Genomic DNA, 23,736 nt, shown 5'->3' on the forward strand with positions numbered 1-23,736 from the left:
GAGTGGTCATTCAGTCAGCCCACACTTTCCACGTATTATTTCATCTTTACAACAACCTTTTGGGTAGGTGTGACAGTGGTCCCTACGTGGGGACACAGAGGCACCCAGAGGTTGATCAGCTTGCCCAAGGCCACATAACTGTCAAACGCAGACAGCCTCGCTTTCCAGAGCCCGCACTGGTAACCCCTCCTCTACACTTCCCCGCAGCGGGCCCTCAGCGAGCGTCTGTCCTCACGATTAACGTTAACAGGATTGATGCGTTAAAACTCCCCCAGCATCCTATTCCAGAAGTCACCTAAAAAGACTCTGTAACAGTCTCCTAAAACCTCCCTAAAGTGCCTGTCAGCCCCAGAGAACAACCACCACCACCACAACAACAAAAATGTTCAACAAGGTGGTCCAGCGGCCTTCCTCCCAGTACTGGACTAGTTTAGGTCTGAGGTCTCAGCACTCAAAAGTTGACTTTTCTTCTCTTAAATCCCCCTCCCTGCCAGGGAGCATGAGGCCACCATGTGCCGGGGGCTGTTTTGGTGCTACGTTAAGCACTACAGGCTGGCATTCATTTCCTTCTTATTATTTCATTCATTTTAAATCAAATTCATTTACAAACCTTTCCCAACAGCCTGGCTCATCTCAGCCTTCTGGATTCTGAGCTCCACCTGGCTCCGCAGGCAGGGATCTGGAGTCCGGAGGGGCAGGGCCCAGCGAGCCGAAGTCCTTACTCTGTCTAGAATCCTGGCAGCTGCCACTTAGATCCCAGAGGGCAGAGGAAACAGTTGTAACCCTCAGACAGGCTCGCTCTAGAGACTCAGACACAGCGGAGTTCTTGGAGAAGGCTTCATCTTCTCTGTCCTCACTGGCTAGTAACCCCTACTCCCTCATCACCACCAACTATTCTATTCCTCATTTAATGAGAGCCAAGAACAGTGGGGCTCTTGCCAGACCCAGGACCAGGCTGAGGGGAGGGAGCCGCTCACTCGGAGGATCCCGGATCCCGTGAATATGGGGCTGCCCTGAGGGGGCTGCCTGTCCTGCCCCAGGCCTGGCTGTCCACACCCACCAGCTTCTTCTGAGCAGCAGCTGTGGGCCCAGCTCTTGAGAAAAAGCAAAATACTCCGGGGATCAGGTGGTCCAGCATGCAAAAAGGCCCCACCACCGTGGGCTGTGCGGGCCTAAGCTTGTCACTTTATTCTGGGGATACCCGTTCCTTGTCCTGTGACCGAATGATGTCCAGAGTTTCTTCTTGCCCTTGGATTGACCGTGATCAGAGCTCTCTTCAAACACAAGCCAGATCTGGGAGGCATGTGGGTGGGGGACAAGAGACATCCAAGCCTCCCACTGCTGGGCTGCCGGTGTGCCCCCCGCCAAGCCCCAGCCTGGTCAGGAGGCCCACGCCAGCTACGGAATCCGCACAAAAGGAGCCAGCCGGCAGCCCCCCACGGCAGCAGCCTGGCCCCGGCAGGGGGACACCTTGGCGGCAGCCACACTCCCCTCCAGGCCATTCTCCATCACACCAGGAGAAGCTCTCCTGTCAACAAGAAAGGCATCATCCTAATAGCCCACCAACTATTACTAATGCCCTCTAATGAGACGATCAATTCACCAGGGCGCACAGATGACGGTCTGCATCAGAGGAGGAGGACGCCAGCCTTGCCGGGTCTCTGCACCCTGGCTGGCTGTCTTTCCAAGGACACCTCAGCCCCAGGAGGTGGGAAGCATCAGGAATGAGATCGGAGAGTGGCCGAGGACCCAGGTGCCCGGTTCCTAGGTGGGCCCCGTCTGAGGCAGGACAGGGAAGTGGTTAAGGCCACAGCATTCTTCCTGGTTTGAATTCTGGCTCCTGCCCCCTACTGAAGGATGTTGGCCTGGTTAGTTAACCCCTTTGTGCCTCAGTTTCCTCATCTGTATGTGGAAGTGGCAATGCTGACTTCATCTGGTGGCCGTGAGTATCAAATTAAGTCCTTCAGGTGGCGTTTGGAGCACAGGGCCAGGCACAGGGGGAGCACTCCCCGTGTGCGGTGCCCCTCCCAGCCCTGACAGGGGACAGGCCTCCATCCATTTGCACCCTCTCCTAAGGTGCTTGCGTGGACCTGCCCAGCAAAAGCACGCGCTCCCTCCGCCACCTCCCCCAGACTCCTTCCTCCTCCATTTTTCCATTTGTTCGTTTAGTAAGCGTCCAGCTGTTTACCGTGGACACCATGGGCCGGATTAAAGCCGCTTTTGCAAACCTGCTCATTTTCTCAGTCAACCAAGAAGCATCCAAACTCAGCAAAAGCGCATTTGTTGTTTGTTTCCCTTGGTCTTTATATGTTACCCAACGGAAGACAAAACCCCCAGATTGAGTAATGGGAGAGAAAGCTTAACACCCCCAAAGTCTCGCTACATCTGGACGCTGCCATCCAGCTGCCAAGTTTCAAATGAATGTGCTATAAAATCACTGAGTCATGGAGTTTCTCTCTTTTCCACCCCCTCCTCGATGTAATGCTTCCCCTGAACACACACACACACACACACACGCACGCACGCGCGCACACACACGCACGCACACACTCGCGCACACAGGTTGCTGATGGAAACACTAACAGACTCTCAGCTGTAACATCTGTTCAATATGATCTCAGTTCCACCAGCTACATCAAAGCTGCCCTCCTGCAAGTTAATGCAACCGACATCACAAGTGGGATTAAAATCGTGTTTAATAGTTGGATATGACATACACTATTTATACCTCGGGAGCCTGCTAGACTCCTGAAAATTCATACCCTGCACATCCAGAGGAGAGGGGTGGACAGAGGGACACAGGCATCTCGGGGTCTGGGGTGGAGGTGCAGGTGAGACTAGCAAGTGTATAAGCCGCCTAGGGACCCGTTCTCTTGGGGCCCTTCAAGAAAGGGGGGAGGGTGCCGAGGATTTTGCAGAGGTAAGGAAGCTTCGGGAGAGAGGCACGCACAGGATGAGCTCAGCATGGCAGGTGTGCAATGGAGAAGGGGAACGGGCAGCAGGATGGGTCCCACAACAGGCATATGCTCCATTGCCCTGCTCCCCAGGACTCAAAACCCTATAAAGGACATCCAGGTGGGGAGAGGCCTCCTGGAACTACCCCCTCAAGTTCTGTGGCAGATAGATTCTAGATTCTACCCAACTGGCACCATCGCTTCCTCAAATAAGAGTTGGATTGAGGGACTCCACTCTGCCTCCCAGGATTGGGTGGACATGGGCCAGCCATGCATTTGGTTCCAGATGGTGAGCACCAGATTCCTCTGCCTCAGAACATGCTTCTCGAATGCACAGCAAGATGCAAGCTCCTCCCTAGGTCTCCACATCTCTAGGGTGGGGCCATCAGAGCCCTGGGGTGCCCAGGTTAGCTGACTAGCCCTGCACAGAAAGAGGGCCCCCGACTGCCATGACGTAGGAAGCTGGCGGCCCTCAGCTTGGGTTGGGACAAGTGGCACGGAGCGGATGGGCAGCAGCTGGTAGACACTACAGGGTTCTGGGGGGTCTCAGCTCTCCTAGGGGGTGGGAGGAGAGCTCTCATGGCTAAGTCCCTGCCGCACTCGTCGCTACTTGAATTACGCTTTAGAGACCAAGACTGAGATCATTGAAATACCTGTCACTTCGCTTGTAATTCTCCATGAAATTCCTCCACTGCTGCAGTAGCAGATGCTCCCAGGATCGTGCTCAGCCTCCGGAACTGGGGGCTCATGTGGGGAGATCAGGGTCCCCAGAACAGTCAGCCACCTGCTGCTCAGGGACCTGAGTTCTCTCCCCACCACCCCCGCCCCTGCATCTCTCAAGCCGTCTGCAGATACCAGCACAGCCCTGCGGGCCACCTCCCTGGCCCCAGCTCTGTGCAGGGAGGCAGGACCCAGCTTGAGCACCGGCAGGAAAAAGCGGGGCCACAGGCTCAAATGATTCCCAGCTCTGCGGTGGGCTAGGCTCAGTTCCAGCAGGTGACTCTCTGAGGGTCTCAGAACCCCACCTGTGGTCTCAAACAGGCTCAGGCCAGGCCGGCTGGAGCCCTGCTCCCCTCGCGGTGCCCTTCACACGCGCCCTAGAGGGGTCAGCATTTTTCTCGATGGTCTCTGAGAAATCGCCTTCTTCTTTTCCTGAAAATAGGCTGGACTGAACCCCTAGGAAGCCCACATGCCCTTCTGGCAGTTTGCTGTCCTCCTGGGCGAGGACCAGCCCAAAGATGCAGCCCAGGACGCTGGCTGGGTGGCGGGCACCAAGCTGCCCTCCTCACTCACCCCCGACTTGAATCCCGTAGACCATGACAAGGAAGAATGGGTTCTGGTCTCTGTTTCCACCTTTCCATCTCTCCACGTCTTTCTCCCTGTCCCTTTTCTCTAGTTCTCATTACTGTGTGGTCTTTGTCCCCAACACCCTGTCGCCTTCTGTCTGCTTGTCTCCTCTGGTCTTTTCGCTTTTAGTCTGAAGTCTTTGTCTGATTATGTGCTCCTGTGTATACATCTCTCTCCATTTCTCTGCTCTCTGCTTCTCTCTGTCTCTTTTTCTTCTTCTTCCTCTGCATATCTCAGTCTCTGTCTGTCTGTCTCTCTGTGTCGCTCTCTCATCTCCATGTCTCTCTTCTATGTTAGTACCCTGCCTGCTTCCCATCCCTTTGGTCTCTGTGTCTCTGTTTCCTGTCCCTCCCCCCTCTCTACCTCTCCCCTCCCTCCCTCCCTCTCTTTTTCCCTCCCCACTCTCTCCCTCCCCTTCTCTTCCTCCCCCCTCTCTACGTCCCTTTCCCCCCACCCTCCCTCTCCCTTTCTCTCCCCCCCTTCCCATGCTCCCTCCCTCTTCCACCTCCCCCTTTCTCTCTCCCTCCTTCTCTTCCGGCCTCCTCCACCTCCTACCATTTAGCACCTCAGTGCCTGGCTTCCCCATACATTGAATGAGAAAGACTAGCCCAGCCTGGGGAGCTGAGGGCTGGGTGACACCAGTCAGGGCCCAGCAGAGATGATTAGGCTGATGAAAGGGTGTAAATGCCACTTTGAAGTTAACAGATACACCAGAACCTTTACACAGACAGATGTGAAACAGACATTTCAAAGACAAAAAAAAAGTGTATTTAAATGGGGCTTAGTGCCCACCACCCCCCACTCTGTGTGCCCCCTGCACCCCCTTTGCCCACCTCTCCTGTCTGAAGTGTTTTGCTCCCTCTCACAAATGGAAGATGGACAGACAGCAGGCTTCTGGGGGCCCAGACAACTGTGCTTCCTGGCTGGCTTTTCATTTAAGCACCAGACCTTGAATCCACAGTGGGAGCCCAGACCCCACCACCACCAGCAGTGCTGAAGCAGGCACCCCCAGGGAGCAAGGGAGCCCTCTGCTCAGGGCCCCAACTTTCTAGGGGGCCCACCAGCAGGTGGCCACTCACCAGAATCTCTGGCCTTTGTCCCCCATGTCACCCTGGGAAACTTCCTGCCCCGTTTTCCCCCCCAAACCATGGCCACAGTTCCCCAGCCTGCAAGGGAATCTCTTCTCTCTTCAGACCCCCCGCTCGTCAACCTGTCGGTGGAACCACAGCCGGTGCTGGAGGACAACGTCGTCACGTTCCACTGCTCTGCAAAGGCCAACCCAGCTGTCACCCAGTACAGGTAAGAGTCCTGCTAAGGAGGCACCGCCTGGCCACTGGACCCCTCCCCACCCCTGCTGCCTATCACAGGGGGTGTCGATAATGGCCCTGGGCACACAGCACAGTGCTTGCTTTGCTACCGGTGTCCAGGATCCTTCTCCCTTCCCCGCACACCCATCCAACCCCTGGCCAGGTAGACTTTTCCTTTCTCTCATGCCCATGAAATTTCACGCACGTACCTTCCACTGGAAACAGGAGGTATTCCCCCTTCTGTCTGGATCGCTTGTTTATTCCTTCTCTCTGAAAAGAGGCAGAGAAGCTCAGGGAAAAAAAAAAAAAAGTCAAAACAACCAGGAAGAGCAGTAAGATCAGAACCCAGATTCTAGCCGCGTGCTTACCAAACCATTCACCTGCGTGGGGTAAGATTTCCGGGGCCGCTGGCCCTATCCAGCAGGCACCTAGGATCGTCTATACCCTTATCCCCTGTGCGCCCCTTGCTCGCAACACTGATAAAAGCACCACTGCTTTTTACACGCTTATCTTTCCCTGTTGATGGAGCGTCTCGAAGGCAAGAACTGTAATTTAGCCACTTAGGGCGCTCAGCGTGGAGCACAGCGCGGGGCACATACCAGGCACTTCATAACGCGGGCTGACTCATCGGGGCACCTTCCTGCCTGTGCACCGCCACCGCACAAGATTTCAGGGGATGGCGTGCCCTCGGAGACGCTCAAGGGCAGACACTCACCTCCTTGAGATGCCGTGTGGAACTCGCCACGGCCCTAACTCTGTCCGGTCCTTCCCCACCAGCCCAGCGGCCCTAACTCTGTCCGGTCCTTCCCACCAGCCCAGCCTTGATGGTCGAGCCCAGAGTGTCGCCTCTGCCATGGAGATGGGTTATTAAGCTGCAGCATCAGCCGGTGCCAGGGATGCTAATGGTCCCAGACTAGATAATCAGCCGGCCAGTGGGAGTGGAGGACAGGGGAGACGAGAGGCGGTGCAGCCCAGAGGGCACAATAAGAGGAAATGGGCCAAAGAGGCAGCTAGAGATTCAGGTTGGAAGCAAGGAGGAGCTCCCTGCAGTGCAGATAATTAAACGACACTGGAACCAAAAACCAGGAAAGGCACGGAGACTTTATCCTTGAGGATATTTTAAGAGAGGCTGGAGCCCATCTGTCCTGTCCAATTTAACCATTCACTGGGCTAGAGGCAGGAGAAGGATCCCCGAGACTGTGCGGCCCTGGAGGTCTGGAGGGCAGGTCTGGTTTGGCTGAGATCCGGCATCTGTCTTCAGATGCAAAACAAAGACCCAAAGAGATGCCCTTTCTCTGGGCTTCTACCCTGCACCTGCGATGCCTGGGCTCCTCTCTACAGGGTCAGCTTCTCTCTGCTGTCTGCTCCATCTATCTTCCCGCAATCCCTCAACACTAGGGCCCACAAATGCCCATTCCCCTGGGCAGCCCTTGACCCCCACAGGCACCCAAGCAGACACATCCCACGTTCACCCTCATAGCCATCCCAAGAATGCCTATTGGACCCGGGAGACCAGAGCATACAACTTCCATTTCTCTTCGCGGCCAGGCTCTGGGTCATCTGCCAGGTTATGAAGGGCTGGGCAGAGGGCAGGGCTGTGCCCTAGGACCCAGCGATGTCCCCCACTCCACCCCTGCCCTCTGACCAGAACAGGGTGAGCAAACACCCAAGAAACCAGGCTGCTGGGCCTGATTGTCAGGGGCACCACTCTCCAAAGGCAGAACACCAGTGATGTGGATGATAAGGTTCAAATCTCCGTATGGAGAGATCATCCATCATAAAGAAATATGACAAGATATTAACAACTAGTGAATCTAAGTGAAGGGAATATGGCACTTAATTGGTCTACTTTTGCAACTTTTCTACAATTTCAAAGTGGTTTTGTGTGTGTGTGTGTGTGTGTGTGTGTTGTAGTTTTGTTGTCATTTTTGTTTATTGAGAGAGAAAGCATGAGCAGGGGAAGGGCAGAGAGAGAGAAGGGAGAGAAAGAATCCCAAGCAGGCTTCCCAGCAGCAGGCTGCTTAGAGCCCAACCGGAGGCTTGAACTCACGAACCGCAAGATCATGAGCTGAGCCAAAACCAAGAGTCAGAGGCTTTGCTGACTGAGCCGCCCAGGTGCCCCACAATGTTTTGGGTTTTTTTTTTTTAACTAAAAAGTCAACAGATAAACAAACAAGCACAGAGCATGTAGGTTCTCTTGGCCTCCAGCTCCCTGGTCACAGGTCAGCCCCTGGTTACAGAGGGGCAGCTGTGTGGTGCAGGGAGAGACAGACCTCCCTGCAGATGCTCACTCCCCCTCACGGCCCTCTGATTAGCCAAAGGCCCTGAAAACACTTCAGTGTGGACCACGCTCCCTTCGGGACTCCAGAGACTTTTAGGGAACCCCTCTGGCCACTAGGAAAATTCAGGAGAGAAGGGAGAGGAGGAGAAAGGAGGGGGCAGCCCCGCCCTGCACCCACCCACGCTGGCTCCGCCCCCTGAGAGAGGGCTCGCCCAGCCGGCAGATGGTCCTTCTAGATGTGGTGTTGGGATCCAAGAGGCAAAGCCTTAAACAAATCTCCTCACATAAGTACATCGATTTTCCCCAACTGACTTTGACAAGACTGCAGGGATCTGTGTTTCTTTACTTCCATTCATCTTGATTGCTTCTTCCTGTTCGACGAAGAGGCTGTGATCTCAGAAAGTAGAGCTAGGCTTCCCTCCACCCCCGCACCCAGAAAGGGGACACGGGTGGGCATGGGAACAGGTGCAGCTGCCCCCCAGGACCAGGAGCCCGAGGCGGGCAGAACAGGCCCGAGTTCACCATGAAGTGTGGCTCCCCACCTGCTTCTCGGTATTGTCCTCCAGGCTCTCCCATGCCCCCCACGCTCCCCACAGGTACCAGGGAGGGGGGACCACCACCCAGCGTAAAACGCAGGGCTATTTAAGGACAGCCTGTCGGCTGTGACAGCCAGGCCTCCTGATTCTGTGATATAAATAATTAATCCTCTTACATTTACTCGGGCCAAATTAGACATTGATTGGGAAAGGCTTAATCTGACTCCTTTTCAGAGGGGCTCAGGGAGGCGGTGGAGACAACAGTGGAGGCAGAGGTGGGGTGGAAGGGGAGTGCACAGGATCCAACTGGAAGGAGGAGGAGGAGAAAGCAAAGCCAAAGGAGAGAGAGGAAAGGGGAGGGCGGAGAGCTGCGGGTTTGCTCCTGGATCACCCCTGACCCTGTGGCCAACTGCTTGAAGGAGTGGTTTGAGCTTCTGGAAGAAATCCCTACAGAGGGTTTTATTGGTGTGGGAGAGGAATATAGAGGAAGGGAGGAAAAAGACTGAGCAGGATTAGGAGGAGACCCCTGGGGTGTCCCCAAAAGGCCTTGGTGTGGGGCTGCGAAGGGCCCAGCCTCCACAGCCAGCTCCTGCCCGCAACCCTGGGACAGGAGAGTCTAGGAAATCCTCCTGCGCCCCACTCTGCCACTGAGGTAGGGCCAGGCCTTAGGGGGCTAAGGGTAGCCGCTGCATAGGGGGGCAGGCTCCCACAGCACAGCTGGGAACAAGAAAGCTCGGTCCCCCAGCCGTCCCGCTGGGCTCCAGGCCTGTGGGAGTCGCAGCAGTTCTAACCTCCTCAGGGCTAAGCGGGTGGAGCTTTCTCCCTCTGTGACTTACACCATGAAAGGCCCCAGAGAAGAGGAGAAAGCCCCATCTTCTCCAGGAACTCCAATGACAGAAGAGAATGGCCCTGTGAAACCAGCTGGCCTGGGCCCTAGCTTCCCTACCCCCTGCCAGAGGCAGGCCTGGGAGAGCAGGAGAGGCTCACACTCCCCTCCTCCAGGTCCGGCCAGCTGCAGCCCCCCTCAGCCTCCCACCACCTGACCCCACGCTTCCTTCATTCAGCAAGGCCGAAGGAGCCAGAGGTTGGATGTAGATCCCCAACCGTGTGCCTGGGACTGAATTCATCTGCCTCAGGCAGGGGCTGTGCCTGACTGTGAAGTCTGGTCATTAAATTAAAGTTAGAAATTGAAATGATTCATGAATAACTCATAATAGTTTGTTGGGAAGCTCCTTAAGCTCTCGGGGAGCTATGGTTCGCTCTGTTGTTAAACTATAATTGTTATTATTAATCATGTTCTTAATAATTATGTGATATTAACTCACGATAATAACCACATGGTGCCAGCCTGGGCGCCTCATGCGATGCCAAGACGTGGCCGTCTCTCGGGGCTGGCCGGGCCGGACTGAGCATGAAGCCGGGGGAGAGAAGGCAAGAAATGGTTCTCTGTGGTGCTGGGAAAGGCTCCAGGAACACGAGAAGGGGAAGGTGAAGAAGGCAGGGAGACTGTGGGTACCGGGAGTCACGATCATGGGGTAACAAAGAAAAACACCCCCCAAAATAGGCTTGGAATAGGAGGAGCCTGGTTGGAGGTTCTGTGATTTAAAAAGTAATTGTTGTCAGGCGCCTGGGTGGCTCAGTCGGTTAAGAATCCAACTTCGGCTCAGGTCATGATCTCGCAGTCAGTGAGTTCAAGCCCCGCGTCCGGCTCTGTGCTGACAGCTTGGAGCCTGGACCCTGCTTCGGATTCTGTCACCCCGTCTCTCTGCTCCTCCCCAGCTCACTCTCTGTCTCTCAAAAATGAATAAACGTTAAAAAAAATTTTTTTAAAGTAAGTGTTGTCCACAATGAGGTTAAACCAGAGGAAGCTATTGAACTCTCTCCCTGGAGATCTGTAAAGAAAGGCCCACCCTCACACACACACACACACACACACACACACACACACACACCTGGGGGCTCCTAGCACTGCCTTAGCTGCCCAGTCACTGGTCCAATGCAGAGATCACCGCCCCAGGGCCTGGACCAAGTCAAGCCCAGGGCTTTTCAGTCTCTCCCCTCGGTGGGACCGATTGGCCGATGACAGATGACAGATGTCCGCACAGCCCTCTTCCCACCTGTCTGACCAAACTTGAAGGAGCCAAGGCCCTGGGGAGCGAAGCCAGGGTGGGAGTGTAGAGACTGGGCAGGAAAAAGAGCAAGTGCCCTCCATGGGAGGGGAGAGAGGGCACAATGAGGGGACCTACCCTAGGGACAGGGGTCGAGACAGGAGAGGTAGCGAGCTGGCTGAGTGCAAGGAAGGGCCATCAGGACCCCTGGCTGATACCCCTCCCACAACTCCTCACCTTGTCTGGAAATCAAATTTCTCTGTATGTGTGTGTGCATGCATGTGCGTGTGTGTGTGTGCACGCATGTGCATGGGGGGTGCAGGTGTGTGTGTGGGTGCAGGTGTGCATGCATGTATGGGCACATGACATTAGACCTCAGCCTTTCCAGCATGGATCCCAATAAGACAGCACCCTCAGAAGAGCTCAGGGCGGGATGGCCAAGCTGTTGGGGGACCGAGGGGGGGTTATCCATTTCCTAGCCAACCAGCCTGGCTGACCCACTGAGTAGTCCACCCCCCTCCCTCCAGAACAACCTGCTTGTCACGTATCCCTCTGTGGAGATTCCTGCCCCCACCACGGGACCCCTAGGGGGGCCTGCCCCATGCGTGACTCACTTTCCTGAGGGATCGGGGTTTCCAGCTCCCAGAGAGATGCCCCTGGGTGGGAGGAACACCCTGGCCATTGGAGGTCCACAGCCGCATGCGGGGCCCGTATTGCAGGTGGGCCAAGAGGGGCCAGATCATCAAGGAAGCATCCGGAGAAGTGTACCGGACAGCTGTGGACTACACGTACTTCTCAGAGCCTGTCTCCTGTGAGGTGACCAACGCCCTGGGCAGCACCAACATCAGCCGCACGGTGGACGTCTACTGTGAGTGCAGCTGCCGGGGGCTTCCCCAGGTCAGCCGGCCCTGGGGTATCTCTGCTCAGGGCCAGAGGGACCGTTGCTGGACTCAACGCACACAACATAACAACGCCTCACAAGCTCACAGCGCTCCCCGCTTTAAGAAAAGCTTCCTCGTGTGGTGTTTTGGGTTTACCTTGACCCTCGTAGTAACCCAGGGAAGAAGGATTATTATTCCCGTCACTCAGATGAGGGGATAGAGGCCCAAAGTCACTCAGTGAGCAAGTGGCAAAAGGAGAGCTCAGGCCAGGCTCCTTGGGAATCCTCTCCCTCCCTTTAGAGACCCGAGGACACATCCCTTCCGACGGCCTGGGAGGGACCCCGGTGAACCAGCCCATCACTGACGGGCAGGCCGGATGTGTTCGCGGCAATAAGCGTTAGCTCATCTACTACACTTTCTGATTTTAAAGGCACTTTGACAAACTTTCTTATATCTGACCCCTCCCCTTGCCCCAGTGGCCCTAACAGAAAGTGCTGTTACTCCCTTTTTATGTCAAGGGACTAATTCCGGTCTCCTGACCCTGGATTTCACACTCTTCTGCTCCTCCAAAGCCGCTAAGCGGCTCCCTGCACACCCTCCCTTCACTGCGCCTACAATTCCACCATTGCACCCACTCTGGGGACCAAGGCTTGGTCTGCAGAAGGCTCTGGTTACAGGTGTTCTGTGCTGGGGAGCCGGAGAGGAGCTTCCATTAACGCTCACCAACCCTTAGCAGGAGCATGGGAAACTGGACCAGGCCCAGCTACTTCCCAGGGGTTAGAAAAAAGCTGGGCAGGGCTGGAACAGAGGATAACCTGAGGGCCCGGGAGAGCGGAGAATACAGGGAGAGGCCTGGCTTCTTCTACCTTGTACTCCTTATCTCAGAGCCCCTTGGAGGACGCTGGGAGGGCTCTGGGACCTGGGCCCGGTGCACAGGGTAACTCAACTCCAGGGCACAGAACTGAAGCATGGAGGAGGTGGGCAAATGCCCTCAGGGCAGACACATAAAGATCCTAATGCCCAGGATTTCTGGGGCAGGAGGAAGTCCCCTCTGCCTGTGCACTGGGGCTGGGGTGGGGGGAGGGGTGGAGAGGACTTCCCAGAACCAGAACAAAGGGCAGGAGATGGGAGAGCCCTGGAGGCAAATCGTGGCAGAAATAGGGCTGTTGCTGCCAGTGGGTGGGCCCAAGGGAGGCCAGGCTGGAGGACAGGGGTCTCTTACTTCCGGTGTCCCTCTCTGGGACCCCTCTCCTCAAGCTCCCAACCCATCAAGAGCCCTGTCTCCCCCATCCTCCCTTCACAGTTGGGCCCAGGATGACCACGGAGCCCCAATCGCTGCTCGTGGATCTGGGCTCTGATGCCGTCTTCAGCTGTGCCTGGACAGGCAACCCATCCCTGACCATCGTCTGGATGAAGCGGGGCTCTGGTGTGGTAAGTCCTCAACTCAGACCCCACAGGGCCTTTGACCATGGGAACGCCTTCTGGGGCCCCTCACACTCTTAGATTGGGGACATCAGCCTCCAGGGTGATCTGAAGGGAGAAGAGCCCCAGAAAGAGGAGAGGGATGGGGCGCCTGGGTGGATCAGTCGGTTGAGCATCCGACTTCGGCTCAGGTCATGATCCCACGGCTTGTGAGTTCGGGGCCCTGCATCCGCCTTTGTGTGGACGGCTCAAAGCCTGGAGCCTGCTTCGGATTCTGTGTCTCCCTCTCTCTCTGCCCCTCCCCCACTTGCACTGTGTCTCTCTCTGCCTCTCAAATATAAAGAAAAATAATTTAAAAAAAAGAGGAGAGGGACCCCAGTACCCACATGAACCCCTTTAACCCTAAACACATTGAACCATTTTGTCCTATCACAAACTCTACTAAAAAAAAAAAAAAAAAAGAAAAAGCAAGTGGGGGCGCCTGGGTGGCTTAGTCAATTGAGCATCCGACTCTTGATTTTGGCTCAGGTCGTGATCTCACGGTTCATGAGTTCAAGCCCCGCATCAGGCTCCGCACTGACAGTGTCCAGCCTGCCTGGGATGCTCTCTCTCTGTCCCCCTCTCTCTGCCCCTCCCCCCCCCATAAATAAATAAACTTAAAAAAAAAAAAAGCTGGCGGCCACCAATAATGCTGGGAGTAAAAGTCTCTAGAAAGGCTTTTCAACTTCCCCCAAATAGTTAAGTAATCCTTCAGCTTTTGAGTTAAACGCTGCTTTCTTCTTGTGTTCCTCTTTTAAAATATATGTGTTCTTTAGTGTGTGTATGTTTATCAGACGTCCCTCCCCTCAGGAGGACCAGCGAGAGCCTTGGGGAGGGAAGTAAAGGGAGAAGCAGATAGAAACCGACCTCTGTGCAGCTTAGTACGTGCCGGCACTGCACCACCCCATGAGCACAACTGCCCCCCACTGCAGAAATAAGGAAAGCTCAGCAGAGCAGATATGCAACTGCCGAAAGCCACCCAGGAGGTCACTGCCAAGGTCAAGATTCGAACTCAGAGCTAGCTAATGCCAAAGTCTTTGGGTCACCCCAAACTCTATCTCAAAAGGATACTGAAAATGCCTCAGAAAAGACAGGTGCAGGCACCCCCAAACAAGTTCAGCGGGACCAGCCCGGTACCGGCTGGTGGGGAGCCCTGCCTGTGTGAGAAAGCCTCAGGACCCCAGCCAGGAGGTGCCCCTCCCCCTTCCACACTCACCCCTTCCCCCATGTGCCCGGCCCTTAGACACCGAGGCGTCTGTGCTGTGAACCTCCTCTGGACAGCTCAGTGGCCACCCTGCCTCCTACCCCTCCCCTGGTTCTTACTGAGGTGCTGGAGACTGTTGTCACGTCCAGCAGGCCTGCCTCTCAGCTCTTCGGGTTCTCTTCGGACACAGAGAGAGCCGGGCTCCGTTTTCTGTATCTGATCCTCCCCCGATTCTCCTAGGTCCTGAGCAATGAAAAGACACTGACCCTCAAAACCGTCCGTCAAGAGGATGCTGGGAAATATGTGTGCAGAGCCGTGGTGCCCCGGGTGGGAGCTGGAGAGCGAGAGGTGACCCTGACAGTCAATGGTAAGACCCTCACTCATGCTAGGGGGGGGTGGGAGGGAGCAGAGAGGGGCCCAAGGCATCTTGGTCCCAGTCATTGCCTCAGAAGGGCTGTCGCTGGTTCTGGACCTTGCTCCCACCTCCAACCCTGGATCCATAGCAATTCTGTCCACCTCTTTGAGCCTGTGTCAAAGCCCAGCCCCGAGAGGAGGAAGGACCTGGCTAGATGGGTCACCTTCCTCCTTCTTTGTTACTCCTAAGGGGTCCCAGCCCTAACAGTGGTAACTAATGAATTTTATCCTGGCCAGGCAGAGAGGGTCAGAGGGTCACTAGACAATCAATTTAGATTCTGTGTCTACCCTTGACCTTGACCTTGGCCCTGCAGGGCATTTAAGGGAGCATCTCCCGTGACTCCTGGTTGGCGCCTTCCCATTGCATTAGAGCTGCTCAAGCAGAGAGACCTGCCACAATTTCCGCAAGACCAAGCATTCAGGGGGTCTTCCTGAAGGCACAGAACGTGTCTTATTACACATGATAAAACCATTACAGCAGGAGAGCGTTTTCATATCTCTCCAAGAACACAGTTCGGGTTACTAGATGACTGTTAAATGACACATTTAGGGGACGGTGCGTCGAACCAGGCTCGGATGGTGGGATACAGAAGGTCACAGAGAAGCTGGGTCAGACCCGAGAAGCCTGTAGCACCAAGATGGAAATCCAACGTCCCTGTCACGATACGTGCTTGGGCCATGGTGGGGAACCAAAGCTGCCGGTTTGAGAGAGCGAGAAAAGCTAAGGCCAAGTCCCTCTGGTGTTTCCAAACTTCCTCTCTCCACCGGGCTTTTGGTTTCCCTTTTCAAGCCCCCTCGCCCCACGTAGTCTGCCTCATGCCTCAGGTCAAAGTCCTGGGGCTCTGAGCCCCAGACCCACAGGTACAGGGCCTCTGGGTCCTGTCCCCAGATGGGGGTCTTGAGGAGGGGCTGAGTCGTGTTCTAGAAATCTGCCCCGTCGGCTTCATCTCGATCCAGGAAGCTGCCCACAGGCAGCCTCATCTACTCTCCCCCTTCCCTGGCAAACTGAAACCGGCCTGGTGCCTCCACAGCCATCCCCTTCTGACTTCCTCATTAGCCAGACCCCCTCCATCGATTTCTTTTCCTCTCCTCCTCCCCAAGAGCCAGGGCAGCCCCAGAGGGAGGGTGAATCTGCTCAGACCCCGGGGGCACTCACAGGCCACCTGTCCTGGGCAGAACCCTGACTCAGGAGTCTTCCTGCCTTCCTCTGTGTCCCCAGGACACCACCAATAAATTGGCGCTGCAGGGCTAAAAATAACAGCATCTGATCGCGCGCCTCCGTATATCCATGGCAACACAGGCTGCAGCCTTTTCCTGTTGCTCTGGAGTCTGACACTCAGCTCCGGCACCAGGCCCTGGTGAAATCAGCAGCTTCCCCCGCTGCCCTGCCCATGACTGCGGCCACCGGGCTGGGGGCCTTCAGACTCCCACGTGGCCTCCAGGGTCCCCACGCCTGAAGCTGTTCAAGGAACATCCTCGTTTCAGGGGAAATGGTGGATAAAGGAGGGACTGACATCCCATTGCCACTTTACACATTCAGGCATTTCCCAATAGGGATTCAAAGTGGTTTCTTGGGGGGGGGGGGGGGGGGGTAAGAGGGACGTACACATTGGAGGGACATTTCTCTTGGAAGGGGCACCCCAGCCTGTGCCCTGGCACTTACCCAGGGTTTAATCTGCACCTGCCAGGGATCATGTTTACACCCCCTCCTCTGCCGCCAGTCTTGGCACCAGCTCCCCCAGGTCTCCAGGAAGAGAAACGCCCAAGGGATCAGAGTGAAGCAAGGAAGCCGTTCGTTTGTTTCTGCCAAACTAAGGTCATCTTGCCCTGATGCCCGGGGATGGATTAAGTGGCCCAGGGGGAAGAGCCTGCCAGCCGGGCACAGGAGAGGAACTGTCTAGAGAACAGGTGCAGGGATGGCGGAGCCTTTTGGAAAGGGGCCTACACTGGGCTCAAGAGACAGGACAGTATGAAAGGATCCAAAACGAGATGGGGTTCTCCTCACAGCAGATCCCGGCTGGTGGGCGACTGCGTCCCATTGCCCTTTGGGGAGCAAACTGGCACATGTCTCAACAGGTTTGGCTCCAACCTGGGATCTATGGGCAAGGGGAGATAAACCACACTCCCGCTGTGCTTTGATTGCCCAACCCCATCTACCTTTGTTCTGATTTCTTTTTTCCTCTAAAAAGCCCTTAAACACACGCATTTGCCTGATGGCTTTTAGAATGCCTGAGGACCACCCCCGGAGAATTCCTAGCTCCTGGGAGGTGAAGGGAAACAGTTTTGTGGTATCATTACTTTCAGCTAACAGCGAAACAAAGTGCCCTCCAAGTTCCTAAAACATCCAGCCCTCCTGCCTTTTTGGCCAAAGACTTCTTGGAGCATAAATATCCAAGAGAGAAACTAGCCCCACCCACATTCAGAGGCACCCCGGGTTGGAAGCCCTTATCTGGAGGGTCCCAGCTGTTAGCCATCCTGAACTCAGTAGCAGTCACCTGAGTGTCTCCCAGTACCCCCCCCAAACCCGTTGGCTGAGAGGTACTCATAGAAATGCAAATCTGTTTTAATTAAGGTGGCTAATAAACAGCAATTATGTTTACAGCGAATTTTGTTTTGTTCCCAGCATAAATTTGCCTGTCCTCCAGATCCCTTGTTCTAGCTCTTTTTCCTCGCTTTTCCGCCACCAGAGCTCCAACCTTTGCCCCGGGGATTGGGAAGGGAGCATGAAGGTCTCCATCCCTACACCCCTTGTTCAACCGCCCAATCCAGCCAGGAAGTTAGCTGAACAAATGGCTGAATTAGCCTCTCCTCCCTCCCCCTTTCCCTGCCGGGTGGGCGTCCTGTAGGAAAGACTTAGGTTAGATAAAAGGCAGAACTGGACGGGAAGCACTCTTAGATTGCAGGTTCCAGGTGGACTGTCTAGGCTGTGGGATGAGGTGGATAAGGCAGGTACTCCTGGAGACATCGACAAACATTTCCCTCTCTCTGTCTCTCTCTCCCTTCCTCCCCCCGCCACACTAGGATGGGATGTCAGGATCAGCTTTGGAGCGTGGTCTCACCTGGTGTGTAAGTGGAAGCAGGCAAAGCAATGAACCACGGGCTCTCCTAAGACACCTAAGAGATGAGAGCTGTGAACGTGTCCGGCCATTGGTGATCCCCAATGTGATCTCCCCTTGGTAGAGGAACAACATCCCACCATTTATTTCTCTTCCTCCCGGGCTTGCCCAACCTTGCAAGGACTCCTGGTTTGTTAGGCAAGAGCACCCTCTCCTGGCCGTGGGGGAAAATGGCTTAAAAATGGAAACCGCTGGGTAAGGCGGAGGTGACATTAGAGCCAGCATTACTTAGTGGCCTTCCTCCCGGACACTTCCCCTACTCCCTTCTCAGTTTCCCACCTCCTTCATAAAGCTTTCCCCACCATCCGCCAGGCAGAACTATTCTCTCTCCTCTGAAGTCGGTCAGCACTTCATCCATACTGCTCCATTGTACGAACACTCACCACCTTTTATTACAGTTATTTATGTCTTCTGTGCATTCTGACTTAGAAGCGTTCACTCGTCATCCCTTGAGAGGTTTATGACTGAACGCTTAATTTATCTTCGAGTCTCCTGCCTTGCACTTTACCTTACACATACAGGCCTTCGGTAAATGTTTGCTGAATACTTGAATTAATGGATCAACTTCTGAACAAGCCCAAGAAGGGTCCAGCCAGGGAACCTGCCTTTCCTGAATCCCTGATGTGATGCTGTCTCCCCCACAGGACCCCCCATCATCTCCAGCACCCAGACCCAGCATGCCCTCCACGGGGAGAAGGGTCAGATCAAGTGCTTTATCCGGAGCACGCCGCCCCCCGACCGAATTGTAAGTGCCCTGGGGCCGGGAGGGGAGGGTTTGGGGTTCTGCCAGCACAGCCAGCAGCCTGGCGGGTCACCTCAGCCCGCAGCTTGTAACCACTGGGCCAGTCAGTGCACAACCTCCAAGCTTCCTGTCCTCTGTGGGGGAAAGTATACCTGCCTTGTCTCTCTTGGAAAGGCATCACGAAGACAAGGTGATCCCAGGGTTCATCTGCAAGTGCATTTAACTCTGCTGTCCAGCTGTGCCCTAACAGTAATGCTTCCAAGCAAATTCTGCATGCTGGGAGCAGAGGGGCAAGCGAGGTTGGCTGAAAGAAATGCCAGGTGAGGGGCGCCTGGGTGGCTCAGTCAGTTGAGCGTCTGACTTCAGCTCAGGTCATGATCTTGAGGTCTGTGAGTTCGAGCCCCACATCGGGCTTTGTGCTGACAGCTCAGAGCCTGGAGCCTGCTTTGGATTCTGTGTCTCCCTCTCTCTCTGCCCCTCCCCTGCTCATGCTCTGTCTCTCTCTCTCTCTCTCTCTGTCAAAAATAAATAAACATTTAAAAAAAAAAACTTAAAAAAAAAAAAAGCCAGGTGATTTTTTCCCTTTCCTGGGTTCAAGGCAAACTTTGGCAAAATCTTAAAGGGTGTGGTTTATAGTCCGCAGACTCCCTTTCTGCATGCCCTAGAGTCCTTCTATGTTGGCCTCCACTGCCCTAATGCCCACGGAGAGCCCTACCCCACTTATCAAGGTTTCGCCTCTAAAAGTATCATTCCATTTCCCCTCCCTTCCTCAAAACTCACGCCCGCAGTGCAGCTAAGGCAGCCTGAAGAGTTCACACTTTGGCCCTGCTGGGTGTTTGCGTTTGCAAAAGCAAGGGTCTTCACCCAAGTCCATCGGAAACTGGTGCAAGCCCAGGCACGAAAACAAAGATGAGCATTTTCCAGCATTCCTGGGAGTCAGATACTATTTTTAGTAAATCCCCATTGCCTAGGACAGACATCTATTCTATCAGGACATAGAAGACTGCCCCAGGGTCAGCTCCACAGGGCTGTTCGACCCTCCCACAGTGCGGTGGTGCCAGGGAGGGCGTAGGGGACGCTCACTGAACAACAGGTGCCTGTGACTGCCAGAGGCTGGGATGCTGAGGCTTTAAAGCTAAAGATGTCGTTCTGTAAACTCCGATTATTATCAGAGTATTATTGCTGTTACATACTTTCTCGGGCATTCAATTCACTCACCATCCAAAAATTCACACAAAAATTGCAAGAATTCACCCATAGAACTGATACCTACACCTCCCCTTTTGCGTCACTCTTTAATATTTTAAAATGAGGGGCACCTGGGTGGCTCAGTCAATTAAGCGTGCGACTCTTGGTTTCGACTCTCTGTGAGACCGAGCCCCGCATCAGGCTCTGTGCTGGCAGGGTGAAGCCTGCTTGGGATTCTCTCTCCCTCCCTCTCTGCCCTTCCCCCCATTCTCCCACACGCTGTCTCTCTTTCAAAATAAATAAATACACGTGTTTAAAATTTTTAAATAATAACTGTAACACATGCCCATTGCAGAATAGTCCACTCACTCCTGATCTCTCTCTTCATAGAGCTCTGACTCTTGGCCAGTGGTTCTCAACTGGGACAATCTTGCCCCCCCCTCCCACCCCGGGGACATTTACCATTGTCTGAAGACATTTCTGTTTGTCACAATTGGAAGGGGGCCCCCAGCATCGAGTGGGTGGAAGCCAGGGATACTGCCAAACTTCCCTCAGTGCGTGGGACAGCCCCCACAACCAGGAATGATCCAGTCCAAAATGTCACCCGCCCCAAGCATGAGAAAGCACTGTTGGCTCCCCGGTGCCCTCCAAGCATTTGCCTGCACTGACCACCACCTTCTCGCAAGACGAGGCTCAGTCACTCTGGGGCTGGTCTTCTGCCTCTACCTGCCAGGGCAGCACAGGGTCAGGGGTACCCGCACAGGCCAGCCGAGGGAGGGCTCCAATCGCTGCCACAGTGTTCCTTGTTTGCCTGGAAAATGTCCCAGTGCAGACCCACTTAAGGCTTCCCTTAAGACGATGGAAATACCGTCTGAGAGGCGGCATGGTGGCTCTGGTAGGCATCTTCTCCTAACTGAGCAACTCGGACAGGCCTGGTCCTGGAAGGAGAACGTGCTGGAGTCCGGGACATCGGGGCGCTACACGGTGGAGACGGTCAGCACCGAGGAGGGGGTCATCTCCACCCTGACCATCAGCAACATCGTTCGGGCTGACTTCCAGACCATCTACAACTGCACCGCCTGGAACAGCTTCGGCTCTGACACGGAGATCATCCGGCTCAAGGAACAAGGTAGGAGCCTCCGGGGCCACCAGGGGGTGATGGGACCAGCAGGCCCCCTCCCCACCTAGGGCAGGGCCCCAGGCGAGGTCTTCCGGGGTCCTGAGGGGACAGAGCCCAGCTAAGGCTACAGGCAGATTGAGCCCAAGGACAAGTCACAGCGCTCTTCCTAACGTGCTACACGGCCTTGGTCAGGTCACCGAAGGGACCCTCTTTGGTCCAGTTCCCCCAAGGCAAAGCCATTATCCCACACCAGGAAAGGAGATGGGGAGAAAACTGCTGAGGATGATGGTTCTTCAGGGCAACGTTTCAGGGATAGGTGACCGACCACAGAGCAAGCCAAATTGACTGCCATGATCAGCCTTCCAGCAGCTTCTAAGGGCCCTGGCTTCTGTGCACTTGGCATTTCCCTAGTGCCCTTAGGGGTGTGTGATCCACTGAGGACTGTCCCTGCGGGGATACACTGGAAGCGATGTGTTGGGGAGCCTGGCCTAGCCTGTTAAGATGACAAGCCAGTCCGGTCACCTGAAAGTCCCCCAAAGTGCACATGCTAGGCTAAGGGGCAACACTGGAGCTGCCCCAGTCCCCGGAACTTGGGGGGTCAGGTTCAGATCACCTGTACTTCCTCCAGGAACATAGGAGACACACACACCACTGTGCTCTGAAGGGCCCCCCCGCCCCCATCAGAGGGCAGCGCTGGGCAGGAGGGCTCAGACCTGCTGGGTGTGTGAGAGGGAAGAGGAGAAGGGGGAGGAACAAGGCTCACCTCACTGTGGCCCCATGTACAGACTGCCCAGCTCCTGGTCAGGGAGATGCTGAGAACTCCAGTGTCTGCTCTAAGGTCTCATGTGGACGAGAGGGTGGGAGCCTCAGAGGGGCGCGGCAGCACGGTTCCCAGAAGCTCAGCAGACGGCTGGTCCTGGGACGGGTGGCACGTCTTGCCCCTTTGCCAGGGGACTCGGTCTGTGGCAGACAGGACGGTCCAGGGTCCTCGGCCCTGGCGGTGTCTGACTCCTCCAAGATGAAGGCTCACCCACAGGCTGTCAGGCCCCGGCAAGAGTTTCTGGGCCCAGCAGGTGGTCTCAGCTGGACCCTTTGGACCTCAGCGCTACCCTGTGGATCAATGTCTCCCTACACCTCTTCACTAATAGGTGCTGCTTTGCATAATGCTTTGCACATAATTTGCATACTATCATCTACACATCATCCTAAACCCTCCCAGCGCCCCCTCCCCGTTGCTTGCCCTCCATGTCTTCCCCTCAGTGCCCCCACCTCCATGCCCTCCCCTTAGTGTTCAAACCCCAACCTCTCCAGACACTCCCACCCTCCCAAGCTTAACTTCTCTCTCTGGTCCCTCCCCCGCTCTGGAGTCTCTTCTAAGTCAGTCTGAAAGAACTCCAAGTTCAGTTCAGTTAGCTTGGGTCTGTGGGATGGTCCCCGGAACCGTGAGAGAGGAGGGAGCCCCTCATCCCAATCCCCACCAGATGGCCGGCCCCAGTCCCACCCCACCCTGGCCAGCCAGGCCCTGGCTGTGGACGCTTGCTTTATTTCCAAACAGGTTCGGAAATGAAGTCGGGAGCCGGGCTGGAAGCAGGTACGGAAGGAGACATGAGAGCTCCCTGGGCGGGGAGGAAGGGACCTCTGGGCTAGTGGGGGAGGGGCCCTAAAAGGGGGAGGGAGGCCTGCGCAGGCCACTAACTTCTCTGCCCTCCCCCCGCTTCCAGGCTTTAGTGCAGCCAGAGCAGGGAGAGGGGTTCCCAGCCAGCTTGGGTCCACGGACTCCAGAGACCTGTCCCCTCTGTCACTGCCACCAGAGCCCAAAGGCTCCTCGCAGCCCAGGACACCGGTTCTTGCCCCTCCTCCTCTGTCCCTCCCATCCCTTCTCTTCTTGGAAGCCCCACTCCTCCCCTCTCGGGTCAGCTCGCCCCCAGGCCTGGCCTCCCTCTGTGTCCAGGCTCTCCCTGACTCTTCCTGCTTCTCAACATTATCACCAGCTTGGCCGTGCTTCCCAGGATGCCAGGGCCTCCCAGCACCTTGGTTGCATAATCCATGCTAATCCATGCTTTCCGCTCAGCTGCCTCTGCCCCCCTTCCCCAACACAGCTCCCCATGGAATTGTCATCGCACCCACCCTGCTGAGGCTGCTGGGCAGTGCCTCCCTCTCTAGGCTCCCAGCAGCAAAGCGGTCATCGGGCTCCCAGGATTCAGTGGCTCTGTCTTGGGAACCCACAGGAGGACCATTGCCCTGACTGTCCAAGCGGGAACCCAAAAGGAGAATCAGGGCATTGCAAGCCAGACTCCACGGGGCCCGACAAAGACCATAAGGAAGATGTGGGGGGTCCTCTGCCACATGGACCCTGAAGGAGCTAGGCCCTGCCAGTTCCTTCATCAGACTCCTTGTGGGGCCCACACACCCTCCCCTTTGGGCGGACATGCCCCTTTAAGAGCATCAGCCCTGGCACAGGCCAACTCCCAGGCAGCACAGTAAGAGCTCCTGCTGTATTCTCCCTGTCACCCCTCAGAGCCACTCCCAGAGCTGGAGGTGGTGTCGCCTTCCTGTCTCCATCTCACCTGTGTCTGTTCACACTCATCTGCAGTCCCTGACACCCTCCTTCATGGCAGAGTCCAGTCCCCCTCCTTGGAAGGAGGAGAGGCTGAGCAGGCCTCCCCTCCCTCCAGGCCCTCTCCAGGGGACATCTGAGAAGTAAAACCTGCACAGGTGGCCTAGAGCAGACCTCAGGGAGCCAGGCAAGGAGAAAATACACAAGCGGGTTGCACAGGGAATGCCACCCCGGTGGTCCCCCTGTTCCCAGCAGACTCTCTCTCTCTCTCTCTCTCTCTCTCTCTCTCTCTGCCCCTGCCTGCCCACTCAGGAACAGTTCTCCAGATAAGTCGGTGCCTTCCCAGCTGTTAACAAGTCGAGGAAAGGTGGCCTCACAGGATGCCAGAGTCAAAAGTCACCTTAGATACCATTCATTGCCTGGTTCTCTAGTTTTATGGGAGAATATTGAGGTATGGAGAGCTTCAGGAACTTTTCATGGTCATCCTTTGGCTCTGAGCTCATCTGAGACAAGACTCCAG

The 23,736-nt window shown here is 55.5% G+C and overlaps 1 protein-coding gene across 6 annotated transcripts in view; it reads left to right on the forward strand.

The window, feature by feature from the left end:
• Positions 1-23,736, forward strand: part of KIRREL3 (kirre like nephrin family adhesion molecule 3) — a 551,439-nt gene that overhangs the window by 519,257 nt on the left and 8,446 nt on the right. For 4 of the 6 annotated variants that reach the window (XM_019421382.2, XM_019421381.2, XM_019421384.2 and 1 more), the window contains 7 exons: positions 5,495-5,600; positions 11,253-11,401; positions 12,718-12,845; positions 14,320-14,446; positions 18,254-18,354; positions 20,470-20,668; positions 22,215-22,250. In XM_019421382.2, coding sequence (XP_019276927.1) covers positions 5,495-5,600; positions 11,253-11,401; positions 12,718-12,845; positions 14,320-14,446; positions 18,254-18,354; positions 20,470-20,668; positions 22,215-22,250 — 846 coding nt within the window. The remainder of the gene's footprint in view (positions 1-5,494; positions 5,601-11,252; positions 11,402-12,717; positions 12,846-14,319; positions 14,447-18,253; positions 18,355-20,469; positions 20,669-22,214; positions 22,251-23,736) is intronic. The other 2 variants (XM_019421383.2, XM_019421386.2) reach the window with 1 other exon arrangement.

The sequence above is a fragment of the Panthera pardus genome, unplaced genomic scaffold (genome assembly GCF_024362965.1).
Source record: "Panthera pardus isolate Hobbes unplaced genomic scaffold, ASM2436296v1 HiC_scaffold_12, whole genome shotgun sequence".
In the NCBI taxonomy this organism is placed as follows: Eukaryota; Metazoa; Chordata; class Mammalia; order Carnivora; family Felidae; genus Panthera; species Panthera pardus.